Here is a 21437-nt window from a genome sequence, read left to right on the forward strand (position 1 = left end):
CCTAAAGAAATATGGATGGCAGAAAGTCCAAAAAAAAAAAAAAAAACAATATATATTTCTTTATGTAATATTTTATTTCCACCATTCACCTCTCTATTCAAAATGTAAAGCAAAAAAGGTTTTATAGATAAACTTTAATCTAGAGTGACTAGCTATCTAGGGTTTCAGGGGACAGTCCCCGGATTGAGGACTCTGGGCCAAATCCTCAGAAACGGAGCGTAACATAACTTTTCAGAGTTAAGTTACACTGCAGCAATTCTCCGAAGTTAGGTGCCGATCCTCAAAGCACTTACCTGGAAAATTGCGGCAGTGCAACTTAACTCCGTCCGTCGCAAGGCGTTTAAATTAATTAAAAAGTTAATAGATTAGCTGCCGTCATTGATCGTCTGTTCCCCAATATAGGCAAATGCAATCAATGACGTCACACGTCCAGCCCTGCCCCCTACAGTTAGAAACACATGAGGTCACACTTAACCCCTTCAGCGCCCCTAGTGGTTAACTCCTAAACTGCAATTGTCATTTTCACAGTAAACAAGGCATTTTTATAGCATTTTTTGCTTTGAAAATGCCAATGGTCTCAAAAATGGGTAAAAATTGTCCGATGTGTCCGGCAAAATGTAGCAGTCACGGAAAAAAAAAAAAAAAACCGCAATATAACTATCCCCTATTTTGTAAACGCTATACATTTTGCGCAAACAAATCGATAGAGGCTTATTGCGATTTTTTTTTACCAAAAATAGGTAGAATACGTATCGGCCTAAACTGAGGGAAAACGTGTGTGTATAAAATATATATATATATATATATATATATATATATATATATATATATATATATATATATATATATATATATATATATATATATATATATATATATATATATAATTTTTTTGGGGGGGGGGGATATTATAGCAAAAATAAAAAAATATTTAATTTTTTTCAAAATTGTCGCTCTATTTTTGTTTATAGCGCAAAAAATAAAAACCGCAGAGGTGATCAAATACCATCAAAAGAAAGCTCTATTTGTGGGAAAAAAGGACGCCAATTTTGTTTGGGAGCCACGTCTCACAACCTCGCAATTGTCAGTTAAAGCGACGCAGTGCCGAATCGCAAGGGGGAAAAAACACCAGGTCTGGTCTGATGGGGAACACACACACACACACACACACACACACACACATTTTCATCCCAGTGACAAAATTATCACTGCAAAAGAAAGACTCAACATTGACACTAGAGCAATAACATACTAATACTAATAAATAAAATTAAAAAAAGAAAGGCGCTATACTTTAGTAGAGGGAGAAGGGCTGGGACCTACATAAGCCTTTTTATGTTGGAGACTTCCCATCCCTTTTACCCCAGTGATAACATAAAAACAGAGAGGGGGAGTCTCCAAGACATACCCAACATGTCAGCGGGGGGGGCATGGGTGGGAATTGAAAAAAATATATATATAAAGTTAGAATTTACTAAAGATTGTCATATGAGGCACCTACAGCTCACAGTATAGTCACAGAGTTAAAAGAAGAACTCCAGGCAGAGATCATTTATTAGCCGGTAGTATTGGTGCCGTCATACCTTAGTAAAAACGTGCTGCTGGTTTCTCTTCCTACTGTGTAATCTGAGAAATCTAGGGGGCATTATTTGAATCCTAGCTTGAAGCCCTCCAACATCTGTTTTGTAAGACCGGTGGCCTTACTGCTCTGTATTATCCCTGGCCACTAGTCTTGTCTCTGCCCCACTGTAGTTCTTTACAGTAAGCAGAGACATCTCTGCTCACTGTACTGGGCAGTCTTGGTAGTCTGAGCCACTAACACCTGCATAGCAAATACAGCCCTCAGCCTCAACACTGCCATCCAGTACTCTGGAGAGGGGGAGAGGGAAAGACCTACTGGCACCAGGGGTGAAACCCCCCAAGCAAATAAGTAAGGATAACAGTAAGGCAAAATCACTTAAACTATAAGAGCCTGGTCACACTGGGGTGACTTGTCAGGTCGCATTCTATTCAATAGAACCGTTCTAAAAGGAGCGACGCAAGTCGCTCCAACTTAGAAAAAGGTTCCTGTACAACTTTGGGGGGGGGCTCAGGGCAATTTGCATTAACTTCTATACAGAAGTCATTTTGCTAATCGCCTCTGAAGTCGTCTTCAGGACGACTTGCAGAGTCGCCCCCGAAGTCGTGCCGCCGCAGTGTGAACCGGCTCTTCCTATATGTTTAATCACAAAAAACGAACACCTTCATGCCAACAAGTTACTTGCACAAAAAACATCACTTACCTGCTAGAAGAGGAGCCATTGATAGAATTAGGTAAACTCTGATTGGTGGAGCCAACAGAAGGAACAAGAAATCCTTGCTGATTAGAACTTACAGGATTCCCATCGCCTTTTAGTACGCCGGTGCATTTCCAGTTGTCCATATAGTTGGCTGACAGATTCAGAAAAAAAATAAAATAAAAAAATAAATCAGATATTTGCCAAGGTCCATCAAAGCCTAGATTACCATTAGAACAGGGCAAATAAACACCAGGAATCACACAATATCTATCTCCCCTACTGTTTTTACCTGGTGATCCAGCCAGTAACACACCTCATGCATTTAGAGTGCCTCTCTGGATGATTCAGCAGAGGAAGTACATTTGGAAAGCAGCATTCCCAGTCTGAGGGGGGGGGGGGGGGGGGGAGAGTATCAGTACTAGCAGCCAAACTCCAGCTCACACTTTATAAGCAGTTACAGCAAATTTCTTCCCCCCCCTTTGGTATAATAAATACAAGTTGATCATTGTAAGCACCCTAAGTCAGTGTTAAATGTTAGTCTCGGCCCTCTGATACATTCTGCTTTTTTTTTTTTTTTTTTTTTAAGACATACTGGCTGGATCACTAGATGGAAAATAAAAAAAAAAAAAAATAAAAAATCTTGACAACCTGATAGAACACCTTTGGGATGAATTAGAGCACAGAATGTGAGCCAGGCCTTCTCGTCCACATCAGTGCTTGACTTGACAAATGCGCTTCTGGAAGACATTACCATAGACACACTCCCAAACCTTGTAGACAGCCTTCCCAGAAGAGTTGAAGAGGTTACAGCTGCAAAGGGTGGGCCAACTCAAAATTGAACCCTACAGACTAAGGCCACATTCACATTGAGGAGTTTTTCAGGCGGTACAGCGCTAAAAATAACGCTACTATCCCGCCTGAAAAACTCACAAAACCTGTCAAAAAAAAAATCTGTCAGCAGCATCTTTGGAGCGATGAGAGGAGCGGCATGTATACCGCTCCTTGCCATTGAAAACAATGGGAAACTGCGGCAATACCGCCCGCAATGCGCCTCTATAGAGGTGCATTGCGGGCGGTATTAACCCTTTATCGGCCGCTAGTGGGGTTAATACCACACTGCTAGCGGCTGATTCCCGCGGCAATCCCGGCGGTATAGCGCTGCTATTTTTAGCTGCGTTAAACCGCCACCGCGGCTCCCGCCCCAGTCTGAAAGGGGCCCAAGACTGGGATGCCAGGAGGCTGGGTACACACCGCAGCGCAGCTCACAGAGGTCCCTGTTCACCATTTCAGGTCAGATTTCAGACCGAATATTTGGCTGAATTCGGACATGAAACTGACCAGAAGACGCACAGGACTCTGAAGCAGCTGTCATGGAGGCAACTTAAAACAGCTTCTTGATCTTAAAGCGGAGTTCCACCCGAAAAATGGAACTGCTTTTCGGAAACCCTCCCCCCGTGTCACATTTGGTACCTTTTGGCAGGGGGGGGGGGGGTGCAGATACCTGTATAATACAGGCATTTGCACGCACTTCCGGAGAGAGGCTGCCATGGGAGTCATTCCACTTCCTGGCAAACGCACTGGTCCCAGGAGACAGCGGGGACCACTGGGAATGCGCCGCCCTACTCGCACATGCGCAGTAAGAAACCGGGCAGTGAAGTCGCAAGGCTTCACTTCCCGATTCCCTCACAGAGGACGGCAGCAGAGAGACAAGCGATTGCGCGCCTTCTGCTGCCGACATCGCTGGCGCGCTGGACAGGCAAGTGTCCATTTATTAAAAGTCAGCAGCTGCTGGCTTTTAATATATTTTTTTGCGGGACCTCCGCTTTAATCCATGGCTATGTACTCAGTATAACTAAAATTGGCTGCTGAAAGTGCTTAGAAAAACCTGAGGGATTAACATCGCTATAAATTTACAGAACAATGTGAAAAACAGAACGTAAGCATTGAAAACACATGCGAATGAGATTTTGTCTCCATGCCAAACATGTAGTGTTCTAAAGCAGGCATTCATTTCATACACCAACCCCCTAAAACATTTAACAATTATGGAATTATAACCCGTATCAAGTACATATACACTATACCAAATCCAACTGGATATGCATCTTGACTGACTGCTGTCGATTACTGCACTATGCTTGATTAAATAAGCCGAAATTTGCTACAAAAATAAAATGTTTTTACCTTTCCATAACCGAACAGTTCCATCATCACCAGACGATGCCAAAACCGTGCCAGTTATGTTCCAGCTTACTCGCCATACCTGCGAATTGTGGTTATCAAATTGCGCCACCGTATGAATTTCAAATTTTGTCACACCCCCAGCAGAAGTCAGTTCCTTTCTGTAAAAAAATAAGTTTTAGTAGAATAATAATAACACAAATCAGACCCGCCTCCTATTACATCCCTCACCCCCCCCCCTCTCTCTCACCATGAAGGGATTTCCTCTCACTTGCTGCTGGAACAGCAAAACTGAAAATACTGTATTTATTGGCATATATCACACACATTTTTTTACGCTGAAAATAGAGGGTAAACTGTGCATGCGTGTTATACTCAGGGAGCTGAGGAAGAATTTTTTCCCCCTGAAACTTCCCTCTTAAAGTTAGGGTGCGTTTTATATGCCTGTGTGTTATACGCCGATAAATACGGTAAGTCTCCTTAGCAGGACACAGATTGCAAAAACTATTTAAACTCTACCAAAAATTGAAAAACATGTTTTGGCTATACATACACTAACTAGATGTACTACTTAAAAAAAAAAAAAAAAAAAAAAAAAACACACCACACATCTCAATATTAAAAAAGGAGAGAGAGACTACAGCCACGTTAAAGAGGGAAAGAGAGTTTGACCGAGACTGCAGACATGGTACAGGTACTGTGGATGGTCTGGTTATGTATGGCTCCCTCCACATCTCTGGGGGGGGGGGGGGGGAGATGTGTCAGATCAGCAGCTCTAGGATCTGGGGGGGGGGGGGCATGTCTTCCCTCTACACTTGTTCAAGGTGATCCATGCCCCTCACCCTGCTCTGAGTGCCAGACTCAACTGCTCACTTTTTCGCCAGGACACTCAATCACATCATCAGCTGTGTCCACATCGGTCTCCTAATACACTCGGCCAATCATCTCAGCAGTGTCCCAGTGCAGACAGCAAGTCCTCTCCAGTCCCCTTCCATTGTCAGCAGGAAGGAGGAAGCTACATCCTTCCTCCTCTGAATCGGGTCCTCCAAGCACCTTATTGGTTGTTAGGACGCTAGCATCCTAATCGTTTTGACAGGCAGGACTTGGGACAAAAGAAAGGCAGTAGTTCCATTTGATTTGGTGCCTCTGCTCCCCCTGAAGGATCCTGGCTGCTGCTACTCATAATCAGTTTATATGTACTTGCCAAATGCAAGCATACATACCCACTCTGCAGCTGGTACATGAAATACAGGTATATGCACAAGAAGCTAACAGTCCTGGTAAATGCAATACTTCAAGGTGTGCCAGAATTAAATAAAGGCTGTATGTATCCTAGATTCATTATTCAAGAAAAAAAACAAAAAAAAAAAACACGCATTTGTGAACTGAATATTCTACCCCAAGAACACACCTTAAAGGCTTCATGGTGAAAATTCGGACGTCTTTACTTGCAACTGCAAGGATGTGGAATGATCTCCCCAAGTTCGGAGCAAATGCAATATCATGAACCGGATCTGTGATCATCATAAAAGTTTCAGCTTTTACATATTTTCTGCAAAGAAATAAGATTTAAAAGCCTTTTAGATGACTGATCAAGTGAAGTAAAACAGGCATTTTCATTAGAAAAATTTGGCAGTCATAAGCCTATACAATGCAAGTTAACTGTATCCAAAGTTACAAAGAGGAAAGATGGAAAAAAATAAAAACATTTAACACAGGATAGAACTCACAGTCATTAGATGTCCATTGTACCGATTCCTCTTCTGTTAGAACAGGGGTTGACAACCTATGGCGGACATTCTAACCCCGGTCGGGTTTCTTGGGATAACAACCGACGCGGGCAAGAAGCCACTCAGTTGTTATCCCAAGCAGCGAGACCCGATCGACCAGCCAGCCCAACCGCCGGCTGGCCAGAGACCCAAAAAAAGGCAATTGGATCTAGTAACCCAGAAACTATGTCATGACAGAACTGCCGGTTTACAGAAGACTGAAAAGGCGGCAATTTATTTTTTTTAACCACTTCTGTACCGTAGGACGTCATATGACGTCCTGGACTTCAGTGGGGGATATCATTCTCTTCAGGCAGCGATTTTGCGCACCATTAGAACAATCATAGCAGAGGTTCTGCTGCTTGATCAATCTTTTAACCACTTGCCCACCGGGTTAATTCTGGCACTTCTCTTCATGTGAAAATCACAATTTTTTTGCTAGAAAATTAATCAGAACCCCCAAACATTATATATTTTTTTTTAGCAGACATCCTAGGGAATAAAATGGCAGTCATTGCAATACTTTTTGTCACACCGTATTTGCGCAGCGGTCTTACAAGCGCACTTTTTTTGGATAAAAATCACTTTTTTGAATTAAAAAATAAGACAATACATTTTGCCCAATTTTTTTATATATTGTGAAAGATAATGTTACGCCGAGTAAAATGATAGCCAACATGTCACGCTTAAAAATTGCGCCCGCTCGTGGCATGGCGTCAAACTTTTACCCTTAAAAATCTCGATAGGCGACGTTTAAAAAATTCTACAGGTTGCATTTTTTGAGTTGCAGAGTAGGTCTAGGGCTAGAATTATTGCTCTCACTCTAACGATCGCGGCGATACCTCACTTGTGTGGTTTGAATACCGTTTTCATATGCGGGCGCTACTCGCGTATGCGTTTGCTTCTGCGCGCGAGCTCGTCAGGATGGGGCGCTTAAATAATTTTTTTTGGTTTTCTTATTTATTTTTATTTAGTTTTATAATTTTTTACACTGAAATAAAAAAAAAAAAATTGATCACTTTTATTCCTATTACAAGGAATGTAAACATCCCTTGTAATAGAAAAAAGCATGACAGGTCCTCTTAAATATGAGATCTGGGGTCAAAAAGACCTCAGATCTCATAATTAGACTTAAATGCAAAAAAAAAAAAAAAAAAAAAAAAAAAGTCATTTTTTCAAATGACAAAAAAAAAAAAAAAATGTTTCTTTAAGAGGCTGGGCGGGACTGACGTTTTGACGTCACTTCCGCCCAGCAGAGCTATGAGGACGGGTGAAGGAGATTTCTCCTTCAGTCCCGTCCCCGCTCAGCTGCCGGACACATCCGATCCCCTCCGCCGCTACCGACGGCTCCGGTAAGCGGTGGAGGGCGCGGGAGAGCGGCGGGAGGCCCCTCTCCCGCCACCGATAACGGCGATCTCGCTGCGAATCCGCCGGAGACCGCCGTTATCGTGTACACCACCGCCCCCTGAAAAGATGAATATCTCGGTTGTGGCAGCAGCTGCTGCCGTTATCGAGATATTCAACTTTAAAAACAGGACGTCTTTTTGACATGGGGCGGTGGTCAAGTGGTTAAGCAGCAGGAGAGGACATGCCCGCCACCATCCTGTGCTTCTTGGAGAACGAATCAAGATGCGACCACAAATGTGAACAGTGTTCAAACACGTGTAAGGCATCGCCGCGATCGTTAAGACGAGCGCAATAATTCTAGCACAAAGATCTTCCAACTCTAAACTGGTAACCTGTAGAAATTTTTAAAGCGTCGCCTATGGAGATTTTTCTGTACCGTAGTTTGTCGCTATTCCACCAGTGTGCACAATTTTAAAGCATAAAATAAGGGGGAGGGGGCTGTGTAATGTAAAGGGCTCAAGAAATGCAAGGCTGTATAATGTAGAAGGGTCCAGAATTATTTTCATTTACTAGCAGGTGAACGTGGCCCTCCATGCATTCACATACATTGAATCCAGCCCTTAAGTGGAAAAAGGTTGCAGACGCCTGTGTTACAAGATATCTGCCATTAAGGCCTTCCGCACCATCTCGGCATTGGTGGCTGTGACAGGCTCAACAAAAGAACCCAACTATGCTGGCCCTTTCTGCCCAGCTGCTCCATTCATAGAAGCCATACTACAGCTACCACACTACTGGGTAAGAGGAGGGGGCTAAGCAATCTGGCCATTCTCAATTCATAGATCCTGCTTCATTCATAGAATATGTAGTATGGTTTCAATGAATGGAGCAGCGGGGCAGAAGAGTCAGGCATACTTAACCCCTTAAGACCCGGACCTTTAGGCAGCTAAAGGACCCGGACAGTTTTTGCGATTCGGCACTGCACCGTTTTAACTGACAATTGCGCGGTCGTGCAACGTGGCTCCCAAACAAAATTGACATCCTTTTTTTCCCCCCACAAATAGAGCTTTCTTTTGGTGGTATTTGATCACCTCTGTGGTTTTTATTTTTTGCGCTATAAACAAAAATAGAGCGACAATTTTGGGGGGGGGGGGGGGGAATGCAATATTTATTTTGCTATAATAAATATCCCCCAAAAATTTATATATATATATATATATATATATATATATATATATATATATATATATATAAAATTCTCAGTCTAGGCCGATACATATTCTACCTATTTTTGGTAAAAAAAAAAAAAAAAATATATAAGCGTTTATCGGTTGCTTTGTGCAAAATTTATAGCGTTTACAAAATAGGGGATTGCATTTTTATTTCTTTACTACTAATGGCGGCGATCAGCGATTTTTTTTGTGACTGCGACATTATGGCAGACACTTCAGACAATTTTGACACATTTTTGTGACCATTATTTTCACAGCTAAAAATGAATTTAAAATGCATTGTTAACTGTGAAAATGACAATTGCAGTTTGGGAGTTAACCACAAGGGGGCGCTGATGGGGTTATGTGTGACCTTGTGTGTGTTTACAACTGTAGGAGCGACGTCATCGATTGTGATTCCCTATATAAGGAAACACACGATCGATCACGGCGCCACAGTGAAGAACGGGGAAGCTGTGTTTACATACAGCTCTCCCCGTTCTTCAGGTCCGGGGACCGATCGCGGGACTTCAGCGGCGATCAGGTCCGCGAGTCCCGCGGTCACGGAGCTTCGGACCGGGTCGCGTGCATGCGCGACCCCACGGCTGGGCTTAAAGGGCATCGTACAGGTACGTTGATGTGCCATTCTGCCGACGTAGATCGGCGTGAAGTGGTCCTTAAGTGGTTAAGCTCCCTTGTTGAGCCTGTGACAGCCCCTTGTTAAGCCTGTGACAGCCCCTCATAGTATTAACCCCTGCTGCAACAGATCTCATGTAAATTTGTTAAAATGCCAAGTTTTTCTCTTACCTAGTGTTCTCATTATACTCATAGATTTGAACTTTTCCCATTATATTAGGGCTGCCGTCATCACTACCCACTGCAATCATAGGAGAATGAGCACGGCAACTATAAAAAATAGAAACACACAAAGAAAAGTTACAAAACAGATCTAATTCACACCAGTTGTACAAAATTATTCAACGTGAACAGTTCCATTTTCTAAACAGCTGTAAGTAATGCTAAAGCCTGTGATGCGATAAGGGGAGAGGGGGGAGGGGGGGAGGAGGGAGGTAGAATGCCCACTCCCACTAGCTGGCAGTATAATATGGAACGCCGCCGCCACCTCCACCACATCAGTCTGTGTCCAGAAGGTGTGACTACACGCTGGACCATAATTACAATGCATGAGTAATTACACTACTATAAAAAAAAAAAAAAGTATACTACACATCAAAGTGCAATTCAAGGCAACAAGTGAAATCAAAACTTTACTGATCTTTTGAAAGAAATAATGAAATTGGTCTTCCATCAGAAAAGGTATTCAATTTATCTTAGGAGACACATCATTGCTGCCCTTTCAACTCAACAGCCAAATCACAACACCCAGCACTTCCAGGTATAACCAGTTAAAATAAAAATGGGGAAAATTGTGAAGTAAAAGAAAACCAATGTAGCCACCACATGCAAGGATCAGTAAGCTTAAATATAATTTGTTCTTGGGTTTAGAGACACTTCATTTTTTTGTACTCGCCATCTAACACTTCTCAGCCAATTACAGTCATTTATGTTGTGTGTCCAATTGCTAAATTCACTAAAATGGCCCATATCAGTGCCTGAACAGTAGGTAAGACGTTGCAATGGACATAAGGGTTCTGAAAAATATGGTTTTCTCCCTTCAACAATAGTAAAAGTTTCCATACAAGGAAAAAAATAAAAATAATTAAGAGGAAAGTGACCTGGAAGGATTCCAGGAGATACAACTGCAGCTGAGCTTGCAGGAGATTTCATGCTGTAGAGACCACTGACTGAGGTTCATGACATCAGGAGCTTCATATATTCTCACAACACCATCGGCAGAACAGGTGGCCAGCATTAAGCCCATGTGTTTAGGTGCAAACTTCACATCTGTTACCGACGTTCTGCTGTCCACAAGTGTAGTTCTTTTAACCTAAAAAGATGAAACCAGTATGGCCAATTTAAAGACAGGTAAAAGTTTTTACAATAAAACACACTGACCAAAGTTAAAGTATAACTAAAAGCAAAACTTTTTTACGCTTTGGACATAGTGGAGCGGGATGGGAACAGGTCAGTTTTTTTTTTTTTTTTTTAATGCCGCCTGTCTCCCTTTTTAAAGGAAATTGACTTTCTCCATTTGTCTTGTGTACCAATTATGATTGAAAGTGAAAGTAAAAGTAAACCCCGAATTTTGGGTTGTCCCAAGAAATGTAATGGAGGGGAAATCTTCCAATGGGAACACTAGTTCCCTTAATCTGAGACTTCCTTTTTGTCTACTATACCCAGAGCTTTTTTTTCTCAGAAAATAGGTGCAGGAACTCAACCACGACCCCGTTCAGATTTCACAAACAGTAAACGGGTCTTAAAGGGGCATTAAATACCAGGATTGTATTACATACAGAATGCAGAGTTCAGGGGGCTACACACAGAGTGCAGAGCTGTCACTTGTAAACACAGAAACCAGACTTCTGTGTTTACAAGTGATTGTGGTGATCAGGCACCAAAGGGTCTGAGCCAAAGGTGGTGGAACCGAGTTCCCCCTGAAAAAAAGCCCTGACTATACCAGAAGTGAAAAGAAATCTCCACAGTGGGAAACAGATGGTGGAAAAAAACAAAAAACAAACAAACACACACACACACACACACACGGAGGTTATAATAATCCCTTATGATAGATAGATAGTAAGCAAAACTATCCTGTTCTACTCTAAGATGATCATTGTCTGTTTAAACACACACACACACACACACACACACACACACACCACTTCACCACAACCAGGGACTGCAAGCCCGTTTGTAAATTTACCTACAGTATTCTCCAGCTTTTCCTCCCTTGGCTTTTTGAAAGTAACCATTATGAAACCAAGACAATGTAAAAACTAAAGCTTAAAAGTTGCAATACACAAAAAAAAATATTCCAACACTTTCCTTTTAAAATTCGGATATATAGCTTTTGCCTTTTTTGGTTACAATTCAGAATAAGGAAAACATTTGTGGGCAATCATAGAACACTTTACTATAAAACCACTACCACACAGATATACTGTAAAAGCACTGAGAAAAGGTGTCGAATGAAGTGTGAACGTTAAAAGTGAAAAAAACGGATGCCAGGATGTACTCACTACAACCATTCCATCCCGGAGGGAGGATACAGACAATGAGAAGCTGTGGACCATTTGCGATTAAAGCTTATATGCATGGTGCAACTGAGAGGCTCCCTTTGGGAAGAGTACAAGAATGAGTGTTAAGGATACCGGTATGCACACGAGAATACCTTAGACACACAAAGCTGTGACCAGCAAGTCTTCCCACTAAACCGCCGGTATAGTACCCTTTCTTTGATTAACCACCTAGTGATAGCTATGCAATTAGTTACTTGATGAAATGGTACCCAAGCACTCAAAAGGTGTAATTTTACTGTGGGCATTACAGTATTGCACAATATACAGCCAATAAGCTGGGAGGTATATTTGACTTATCAATAGTGCCAAAAAAATGCTGAAATGACTTAACAGGCTCTTGTGAATAGGACCATAATTGACACTTCCAACAGACATTTACAAATAAAAAAAAATACATAACTGAGGGATCAGATAACAGCATTCTATGGCCTCTGGCACACAAGCATAAAAAAAAAAAATCAGTGCTTGCAAACAGCCATGTAAAGATCCATAGTGCAGTAATGCCTGGGTGCTAAAACTGTGGCTCTCTCCACTTACTCTGCGGGGAACGCTCCGATGATCCCCGCTGAGCCAGCAGATGACAGGGCGGTCTCCACACACTGTGCAGGGACCACCTTGTCAGACTTCCACTCTCCCCTATGGGGGGAGAAAAATCAGATGAACACAGTCCGTCTTTACCCGATCCGCTCTGCAGACGGATGGAAAAATAGTATTTTACTCCATCTGCAGAATCAGAGGATTGCGGACACCGATAAGATCGGGTGTCAGCGGATGTTCATTCGCTGACACCCACTATCTCATAGGGATACATGCATGTCCCTTTTTCATCCGTACACAGATAAATGAAAAAGCAGACATACGGTCCACAGGTGTGAAAGGGGCCTTACAGGGTCAGATAGATTAGGGCTAGAATTTGGTACAGAGCAGGTTTAACGTTAGTTAAAGTGTAAGTCCAGACAAAACCTAAGCGCAGTATTAAACACAAGTACACATGCATTTAAACACTGGCAGTTAGAAGATGAAGAATTTAACACATATGCAGCTGAATGTATGTATACACAAGGTCTTAATGGAACCTTATGCCGGATGTCAGCCAGCAAGACTCTACACATAAACATCAGAAAACTTCTACATCTGTGTGCAACAGGCCTATAACTTACTTCTCATCGCAGTCTGTTACATTGGATCAGTAAAACTGGCAGTTTACTACAGAAAACTTACACTGCATCTCTTTGATGCCAGACTTGTATAGTCTTCTGTTTTGGTTATAGAAATAGTCACAGATGAGGAAGGTTGTCTCGTGTTTCTTTAAAGCAGACCAAAAAGAAAAAGATCATTGCCTCCCCCCTCCCCTCTGTTACGCAAGTTCCATTTCTTATTTTTTAATAGAAAATAAATAAATGTTACTGTCCAGCACCCATGCAACTCACCTAGATTAATGACGTGCAAAGTGCTCCCTGTGCCTCCTGGGATATACATGTTACATATCTCAGGAAGCATAGTACTTCATTCACAAAAAGGAGTAGGCGGGCAGACCTAGTGTCATTGGATGATAAAAACAGAGATCCGTTTACACCCAATTTCCCCATAAAGGAGAGCTGGCCATGTCCTTTGTCCGTTCTGCACATCGGAGCGGACAGGACCTGTCATCCGCCTGCTCAGCAGAGCGATCCCCCGCTGAGTAAGCAGAGCGATCCCCCGCTGAGTAAGCAGAGCGATCCCCCGCTGAGTAAGCAGAGCGATCCCCCGCTGAGTAAGCAGAGCGATCCCCCGCTGAGTAAGCAGAGCGATCCCCCGCTGAGTAAGCAGAGCGATCCCCCGCTGAGTAAGCAGAGGCCATTAGGTGAAGGCGTTCGTGTGAAAGAGGCCATAGGAAGGACAATTTATACATCCAATGGGATGAACAAGGGTTTAGCTTAACATATGCAGGGAACAACTTCTTCCAACAGTTAGTTTTCCATACATCCAGTACCCACATGAGCATAGCATAGAAATGCATTTATGGAAACAAAGCAATGTTTACATGGGCCTGGGCCTGTAATGTCAACTGTTTCAGCTTTACTATATTATAGGGCTACAACTAACGATTATTTTCATAATCGATTAGTTGGCCGATTTTTTTTTTTTTATTATTGAAAAAAATAAAGTAATTTTTCTGCAATTTGCAGTTGAAATTTTTTTTTTGCCCAATTTGTTGTTGGGCAGATTAAAAAACACAAATTGCCACAAAAATGCTTTTCTGCAGCTTTTCCATTGAAATATATTGAACCAAAAAAAACTAAAAGTAGCACTGTTTTGTGTGATTATATATATATATATATATAAATAAAAGACCTTGCCCTTTCCAAATACTCAGCAGCTGAAAAAATCATGGATGTAAAACCATGTAAATGAACTGTAGTGTGTTTCTGCAAAAAGCACTGTGGTGTGACCCAGGCCTGAGATGTTTAGTAATATAATGGGGTTAAAAAGAAACGAAAATGAGTACAAAAAGGAGCAAATAATCGCTACTGTAGGGGGTTCATTTTTTTACTGTGGGACAGTGAAAATAATATTTACAGTAGAGATTTGCTCTTTGTACTATAAAAAAAAGCCAATTTAATTTTTTCTTAACCCCATTATGTTACTGGCCGATTAATCGATGAAATTAATCGATTACGATTTTCATAATCGATTAGTTGTTTCGGCCCTACTCCAGTAAGTACGGTTTCTCAGGTGGGTGGATTTGCTAAAAAACTGGAGCACACAGAATCTAATGCAACTGTACATAGTAACCAGCTTCTAGCCTTTATTTTCCAAGCTTAATTGAACAAACTGAAGATAGGCTGATTATACACTTTTCCTTTAGATTTACCAAAACTATTTATGAGGCAAGACCCAAGACAGTTGAGTGCAAATCTAAAGCAAATTGAACAAGAAAATGGTATAATGCATGGCCAGCTTTAGAAGCAGATTGGTTACTCTACACAGCTGCACCAAATTCTGTGCACTCCAGTCTTAGTAAATCCACACCTCTGTTTCCAATAGAGGAAAGATTTTATTCCACTGTAAGCCCAGGTTCACACTGGGTACGATTTCCTTTGATTTGAGATACGATTTCACATGTGAAATCGCATCTCAAATCGGCGGCATTTGCCGCCAATGACACTGTCCTAATCGGTGCGACGCCGCATCTGCGGCGCTGCACCGATTTCAAAAAGTAGTTCCTGTACTACTTTTTGCGATTTCGGGCCGCGATTTACATAGACATCTGTGCAGAAACCCGCACAGATGTCTCTTAAATCGCGGCCGAAATTGGGACTGCCGGTGGGAGTGAAATCGTGCGAGTTCAGCTGAACTTGCACGGCTTCACTCCCGCAGCCCAGTGTGAACCAGGGCTAAAAGAACTTAAAATACACAGAAAAATAAATCTCAAATGAAAGCACACAACTACAATATGTTACTACAACCTATATGGAAAATTAAACCACTCTAAACTAAAACAGCTTAACTCTTTGCCGGTACATTACAAACTACTCCAGATTTTCCAATAAGTATATAGTGCAACAGACCACCAAATTGTGTAAAAAAAAAAAAATAAAAAAAATAAAAAAAAACACACACACAAACAGAATATAGTGTTTAGGTAGACCCTCACCCCTACAAAGAACTAGGTAAAGAAAAATAAGATGAAGGAGGGGGGGGGGGGCGGATTCTATGATTTGCATGTACAGTAATGGCCAAAAATATCGGCACCTCTGCATTTATGTCAGATAACGCACCACTTTGCCCATTAAATTGTTGCAATTACAAATGTTTAGGCATTCTCCTGTTTATTCCACAAAAAAGAAAAAATTAATAAAAGAAGCCAAATCCGACACATTCCATGTAAAACTCCAAAAATGGACTGGACAAAATTGCTACCCTCAATTTAATATTTTGTAGCTCACCCCTTGGAAAAAAAATAAAAACCTGAAATCAAGCGCTTCCTGTAACCATAAAAGTTTTAGGGCCAGCTCACACCATGGAAAGGCAGTGTGAATGTGTTGCAGATGCTTTTCTGTATGTGCGTTGGACACGTTCCAGTACGTTTTGATGCAATCCAGTGCATTTTTCCCCTCAAACCTTAAGGCCGGATTCACACTTGTGCGGTGCGAATTTCAGCCCTCTTATCTCTGCAGAGAGATAAGAGAAGTGTTCAGCAGATCTGCTCCGTTTTAGCTGCGAATTTGGAGACCTGGGAGAGGGAAGTGTATTGAGGTGAATGAGACAAATCCTGAAGAGAAATTAACACATCTGCGAATCAGATGCGTGCCCATAGAAGATAATGGGCTGAATTCGCACCTGAGCCACACCGCAATGCCTAGAAAACACACACACATTTTTTGGCAAGTGCATCGCACATATGTGAACCAGCCTCATTGAAAACAATGTATCTAGAAATGTTCTGCAAATTGGATGCGGTTTAAGCCATCCTCAATTCGCATAGGTGTGAACCCGGCCTAAATAAATGTGTTCTAGGGCGTTGAGCAGCATTCTGGTACATTTTACAGCGTTCCAGTGTGGTCCAGGAAAAATGCAGCATGTTCTACATTTTTTTTGATTTGTTTCGGGAACTGGAACGCACAGAGATGATACCGCTCTAAAAACTGCTGATCCCTTGGCTTTGCTTCCGTCCCACTAAACCAAAAAGGTGCTGGCTATGCACTGGTGCATTGGATAGAAGATCCTGGACTGCCGCACTTCTTAAAACAAATGTCTTTATTGTACAAATGAAAGCCAAAAAAACACCAAAGCAATGCAGTCAAAATGAACAACAGGAAAAAGGTGGCTGACATGTTTCACATCATGTGATGCTTACTCGTAGCAAGCGAAGTGGTGCATTATCTGACAAAAATGCAGGGGTGCCAATATTTTTCACCATGAAAGTATGCATTAAGCTTTACACCCACTCAACCCCAAGCTTTGCACAAAAATAAAAATGATAGTAATTAAATAAGACCAGGAAATGTAATCATACCACTTTAACATGAGTTTTAAGCTACTGACAAATCTTACCCAGTGACTCTGCCCACGAGGTTTGTCATTTGATTCACCTACTATTTCCTCCCAAACAGCAGCTGTTCTATCAAAAGAGCATGAAGCCAAAACCTGCCCAAACTCTGGATGAGCCCAAGTGACACGCCATACGGAGCCGCTGTGTGTCTGAGGAGAAAGGCACATAACAGTTACTCATATAGCAGATCAATACTGAAGCAAAATACAGTATCACAACATTGTTTACCATTTGCTTTAGCTAAACTAATGCTGGCCATACATGGACTAAAATGTGGCTGTTCAATGTTTAAATGACCAAAGGGTGATCCATAGTTAAGCTTGCTGGCACCACCCAGCTCTACAAACTTCAGGTTTTGAGAGGAAAAAAAAAAAAAAAAAAAAAAAAAAAAGCAGAAGTTCCACTTTTGAGTGGAACTCTGCTTTAATCAAGTTGACACTATAGTGTACTGCACCCTTGTTTTCTCAAGTCTAAATGTTTTGCCTGCACTGGAGAATGCAACAAAACACACATCATTAAGGAGTGGTTCACATTGGTGTGCTGCATTTTGGCCACAGCAAAGGTGTTTGCGCGGTTTACATGTTTTTAGCCGCGGTTCCATGAAATTCGCTTTAGGGAGTTATGCAGGGGGAGCAGTACACATGCACACAACACACGAAGATAAAAAACCTTCGCCTTTTACAACTACTTTAAATATAATTGAAGCATACTCACCTTCCAACTTGCAGTACAGTGCCAATCCCCATTTTCACTTTTGTCCCAAACCTGAAAAAAAACATTTTGGATTTGGTTTTTAGAAATTTAAACCAACATCTGTACAACATGTGCATTTACTAACACAGGGTTATGCTCCACTACCTGTCCTAGCTGTAAACACATACCTGGCTCCAGGTTACTGCTGCTGGCTCCAGCGTCAAACAATTTGAAGTCTCTTTATCCCACCAACAAAGTTTAAGGCTCAGGCAGGAGAACATTTGCAGATGCAAAGGTGCTCTAGAGTAAACATTTCCACCATTGTTTGACACCCAGGGAGTTACAGGTGACCCATACAACCAGCCATAGTGAATGGCAGTATGCAATTGAACAAACCCCAATCCTCTTTTGGGTCAGCGTGTCCCCCATGCATATGATGTATTCCATAAACAAGAAACGCCTGCCACTCTACACACCATCTGCAGCTCCCATGCCATGAGTAAACTGATGCAAATGATACAATATAGGACATTTGTGCCTGTAAAGGTCTGAGCATGAGCTCTTAAAGCCATATTAAGCCCAAAACAGAAACTTAATATATCGCAGTTTACCAAACAGATCTGGTGACTGCATTGGTTTTCTTTCAGATTTTAGCACCTGGGGATCTGACCAACAATACATTTTTCTCTTTTGAGAAAACAAAGGACTTACATGGACACCCTGCAGGCAGGAAGTGGTGAAAGAGAGCCTGTCAACCAAAATCTAAAAATCACATACAGGACTTTTTGTCCCCTATGTAAAGTAAAAAAAAAAAAATAATTATGTAAACTGCAAAATAGTTAAAGTTACACCCAAGCACAAAAATATGAGCCCCCCCAACATAAACAAATGTAAAAACAGTGTTGGGACCCCTACACGAGAACACAGTTTTGGATACACATTACATATGGTCATGCACGCCAGAGCGAGAAGAAAATTTCAAGCACCAGACCTCATCTATAACCCTAAACTGATGACCTACGCGGGCGATTTAAAGCGGTTGTATTCCCGCACTTTTAAAACAATAAAACCTGTTTGGGGGAAATGCATAATGAGCTAGTATGCAGCACATACTAGCTCATTATGAAATACTCACCTTAGAACGAGGCCTCGGCATCTGATCCCGGTCAACGCAGAGGGAGTCGACCTGTTCCCTCAGCGTTTCTTCCGGCTTCCGGCGATCAGCAGCTGGAGCCGTGATTACGTATCTCCAGCGCACACGCGCGTGGGAGTCTTCTTCCTGGCCGTCAATGACGTCAGCGGGCTGCATGCAAAGTGAATATCTCCTAAACCGTACACGTTTTAGGAGATATTAATTTTATCTACAGGTAAGCCTAGGGCTCTTTCACACAGACGTTCTGTATGTCCGTTTTTCATCCATCTGTTTTCAGATGACACACACACACACACACACACACACACACACGGGATAGCGGTTGTCACCAGATGAACATCCGTCTCTGCTATGCTTCGTTTATGACGACGGAGGAAAACCCTATTTTTTCTTCCGTATAAAAAAACGGAACGGACGTGAAAAGGATGTCAGCAAATGAACCGATTACATCCGATCCGACGACACCTGTTTTTTACCCAAATATACCACAAAGCAGCATGTGAAACACAAGGCATGCTGGAGAACAGCAAAGTCTCATGGGAGATTAGATTAAAAAAAAAATAAAAAAAAAAATGATAAAAAGCAGATGAGAAACTGAAGAAAAAGCAATTGAAAAAGATGAAAAACAGACATCTGTTGATGGAAAAACTGACAATCGCAGACGTAAAACAGACGTTCACGGACATGAAAACGGATGTCAAAATTGACATCCGCATTTGTTTTTTACCCAAAAAAAAGGAACGGGAGGAAAATAAAAAAAGAACGTACGTGAGAAAGAGCCCTTAGGGTCGTTTCTGACATGCGTTCCATTCATATCCGCTTGCTCAGCAGGGATCACTCTGTTGATCCCCTCTGGGCCAGCAAATGACAGAGACCGCCCTGTCAGAACTCTGCTCTGCCCTATGGGGGGGGGGGGGTAAATCGGATAAACACGGACTGTCTGAGCATTTACTCGATCCGCTCTGCACAGAGCCGTCTGAAGGAATTTGGGGGACCCAAGCAAGAAGCAGGGGACAGGGGTTGTCGCTGTGGAAGCACTTTGTTTTAAATGCTTATCAATTATGCTATAAACCGGGTAGTACCGATAAGTTGGGGGGGGGGGTGGACTGCTGCCACCGAACGGGTAGTACTTTTTCTGATAAGCATTGGGTAGTACTTTTGACTGCCTTCCCCCCTTACCGCGCAGCAGATTCAGTTAGCTGTTCCTGGCCAGACTGAAAGGAAGCGAGCACTCAGTTCCTGTCAGTCCGGCAACTGAAAACTGAATCTCCTGTACCGCGCGGTTACGGTACCCGGCCAGACTGCAGGAGGAACTAGGAAGAGGAGCTTGGCCACGCTACAGGCTGCAGCCCTGCTGGGGCCACAGGCCAGCTCGGGGCCCCAAGCAGTTGCTTGTTTTGCTCCGACGGGCCTGGCTCTGCAGACAGGTGGAAAAATATTTTCCTCCATCTGCAGAATCGGAACATAGCGGACACTGATGAGATCGAGTGTCAATGGATGTTCATCCGCTATCTCATAGGGATACATGCATGTCGCTTTTTCATCCGTAAACGAATGGATGAAAAAGCGGACATACGGTCTGCATGTGTCTTGCGTCTCAAAAATAAAAAAACATATGGGTATACAACCACTTTAAAAGTGTCGCCTATGGAAAATACAAGAAAGTGAAGTCTGTCGCCACTTAACGGACTCATGCAAATCCATTCACACAGTGCAAGCTCAGCTTTTACATTTTACCATAAGATTGGGTCATTTATTGCATTTGTAACTTTAGTGCATTTTTGTGGCATGATCGATATATTAAAATTTAAACCACCCCTATTTTATTCTCTCGAGTGTCTGCTTTCACAATTTTCAGGCCTAAATTGTCTTTTTTTAATCATGTGTATGCAAAAACAGCTTTGGCAGTGTGAGGCTTGAACCTCCAAAGTAGGGGTGAACCCAGCTGGCAAATCAGAGATGTCACATAGGAGAGAACTTCACACAGGGCACATAAAAGGTGGGCCAGGTGTGGAGCCTGCACCTTCCTTCTCAGTGTTCTCTGCACCCAGCTATAGGGTGCACTCTGTCATAGGCTGGCTATGACAACACAGGAATGTTTTTTAAAGACGGTTGGTTGTCAGATGTGCCTGCAGTAATCCTATGGACTGCTTTGTAAACATCAGATGTGCCATCACTGGGGGGCAACACATGGAGGGGTGAGGAAAGACTTTGATCACGTGCCCAGCACACCACATGCTGACATCACCCCCATCACCATCGTTACAACACAGCATGCCAGGACTGCAATTCTGATCATGGACCCCCATCTCCTGCCCCACGTGCTCCTGCTGCCACACACTCACTTTCACGCTCTGATCACTGGAGCAGGTCGCCATTCGTCTACCATGGAAATCAAACGAGACATCGTGGATGAGATCCTTGTGATCAGCGGCGATGCTCCGGGCTACGAACATACTGGGAGCCGAATACTGACACTTCACAGACTTCTAATACTCGGCTACTGACGTCATACGTACACGCAATTCCAATCAAAAAGCGCCGCCGTCCGTTTACCAAAATACACCCACTG

The 21437-nt window shown here is 42.5% G+C and overlaps 1 protein-coding gene across 2 annotated transcripts in view; it reads right to left on the reverse strand.

The window, feature by feature from the left end:
• Positions 1-21437, reverse strand: part of SEH1L (SEH1 like nucleoporin) — a 50559-nt gene extending 29122 nt beyond the window's left edge. The window contains exons 1-8 of one of the 2 annotated variants that reach the window (XM_040353924.1): positions 21211-21437; positions 17734-17784; positions 17022-17168; positions 10521-10732; positions 9592-9690; positions 5872-6012; positions 4464-4621; positions 2283-2430 (exon numbers count right to left, since the gene is read on the reverse strand). In XM_040353924.1, the coding sequence (XP_040209858.1) occupies positions 2283-2430; positions 4464-4621; positions 5872-6012; positions 9592-9690; positions 10521-10732; positions 17022-17168; positions 17734-17784; positions 21211-21321 (1067 nt within the window). In that variant the 5' untranslated portion in view covers positions 21322-21437. The remainder of the gene's footprint in view (positions 1-2282; positions 2431-4463; positions 4622-5871; positions 6013-9591; positions 9691-10520; positions 10733-17021; positions 17169-17733; positions 17785-21210) is intronic. The other variant, XM_040353925.1, reaches the window with a different exon arrangement.

This window comes from Rana temporaria, chromosome 5 (genome assembly GCF_905171775.1).
Source record: "Rana temporaria chromosome 5, aRanTem1.1, whole genome shotgun sequence".
Lineage (NCBI taxonomy): Eukaryota > Metazoa > Chordata > Amphibia > Anura > Ranidae > Rana > Rana temporaria.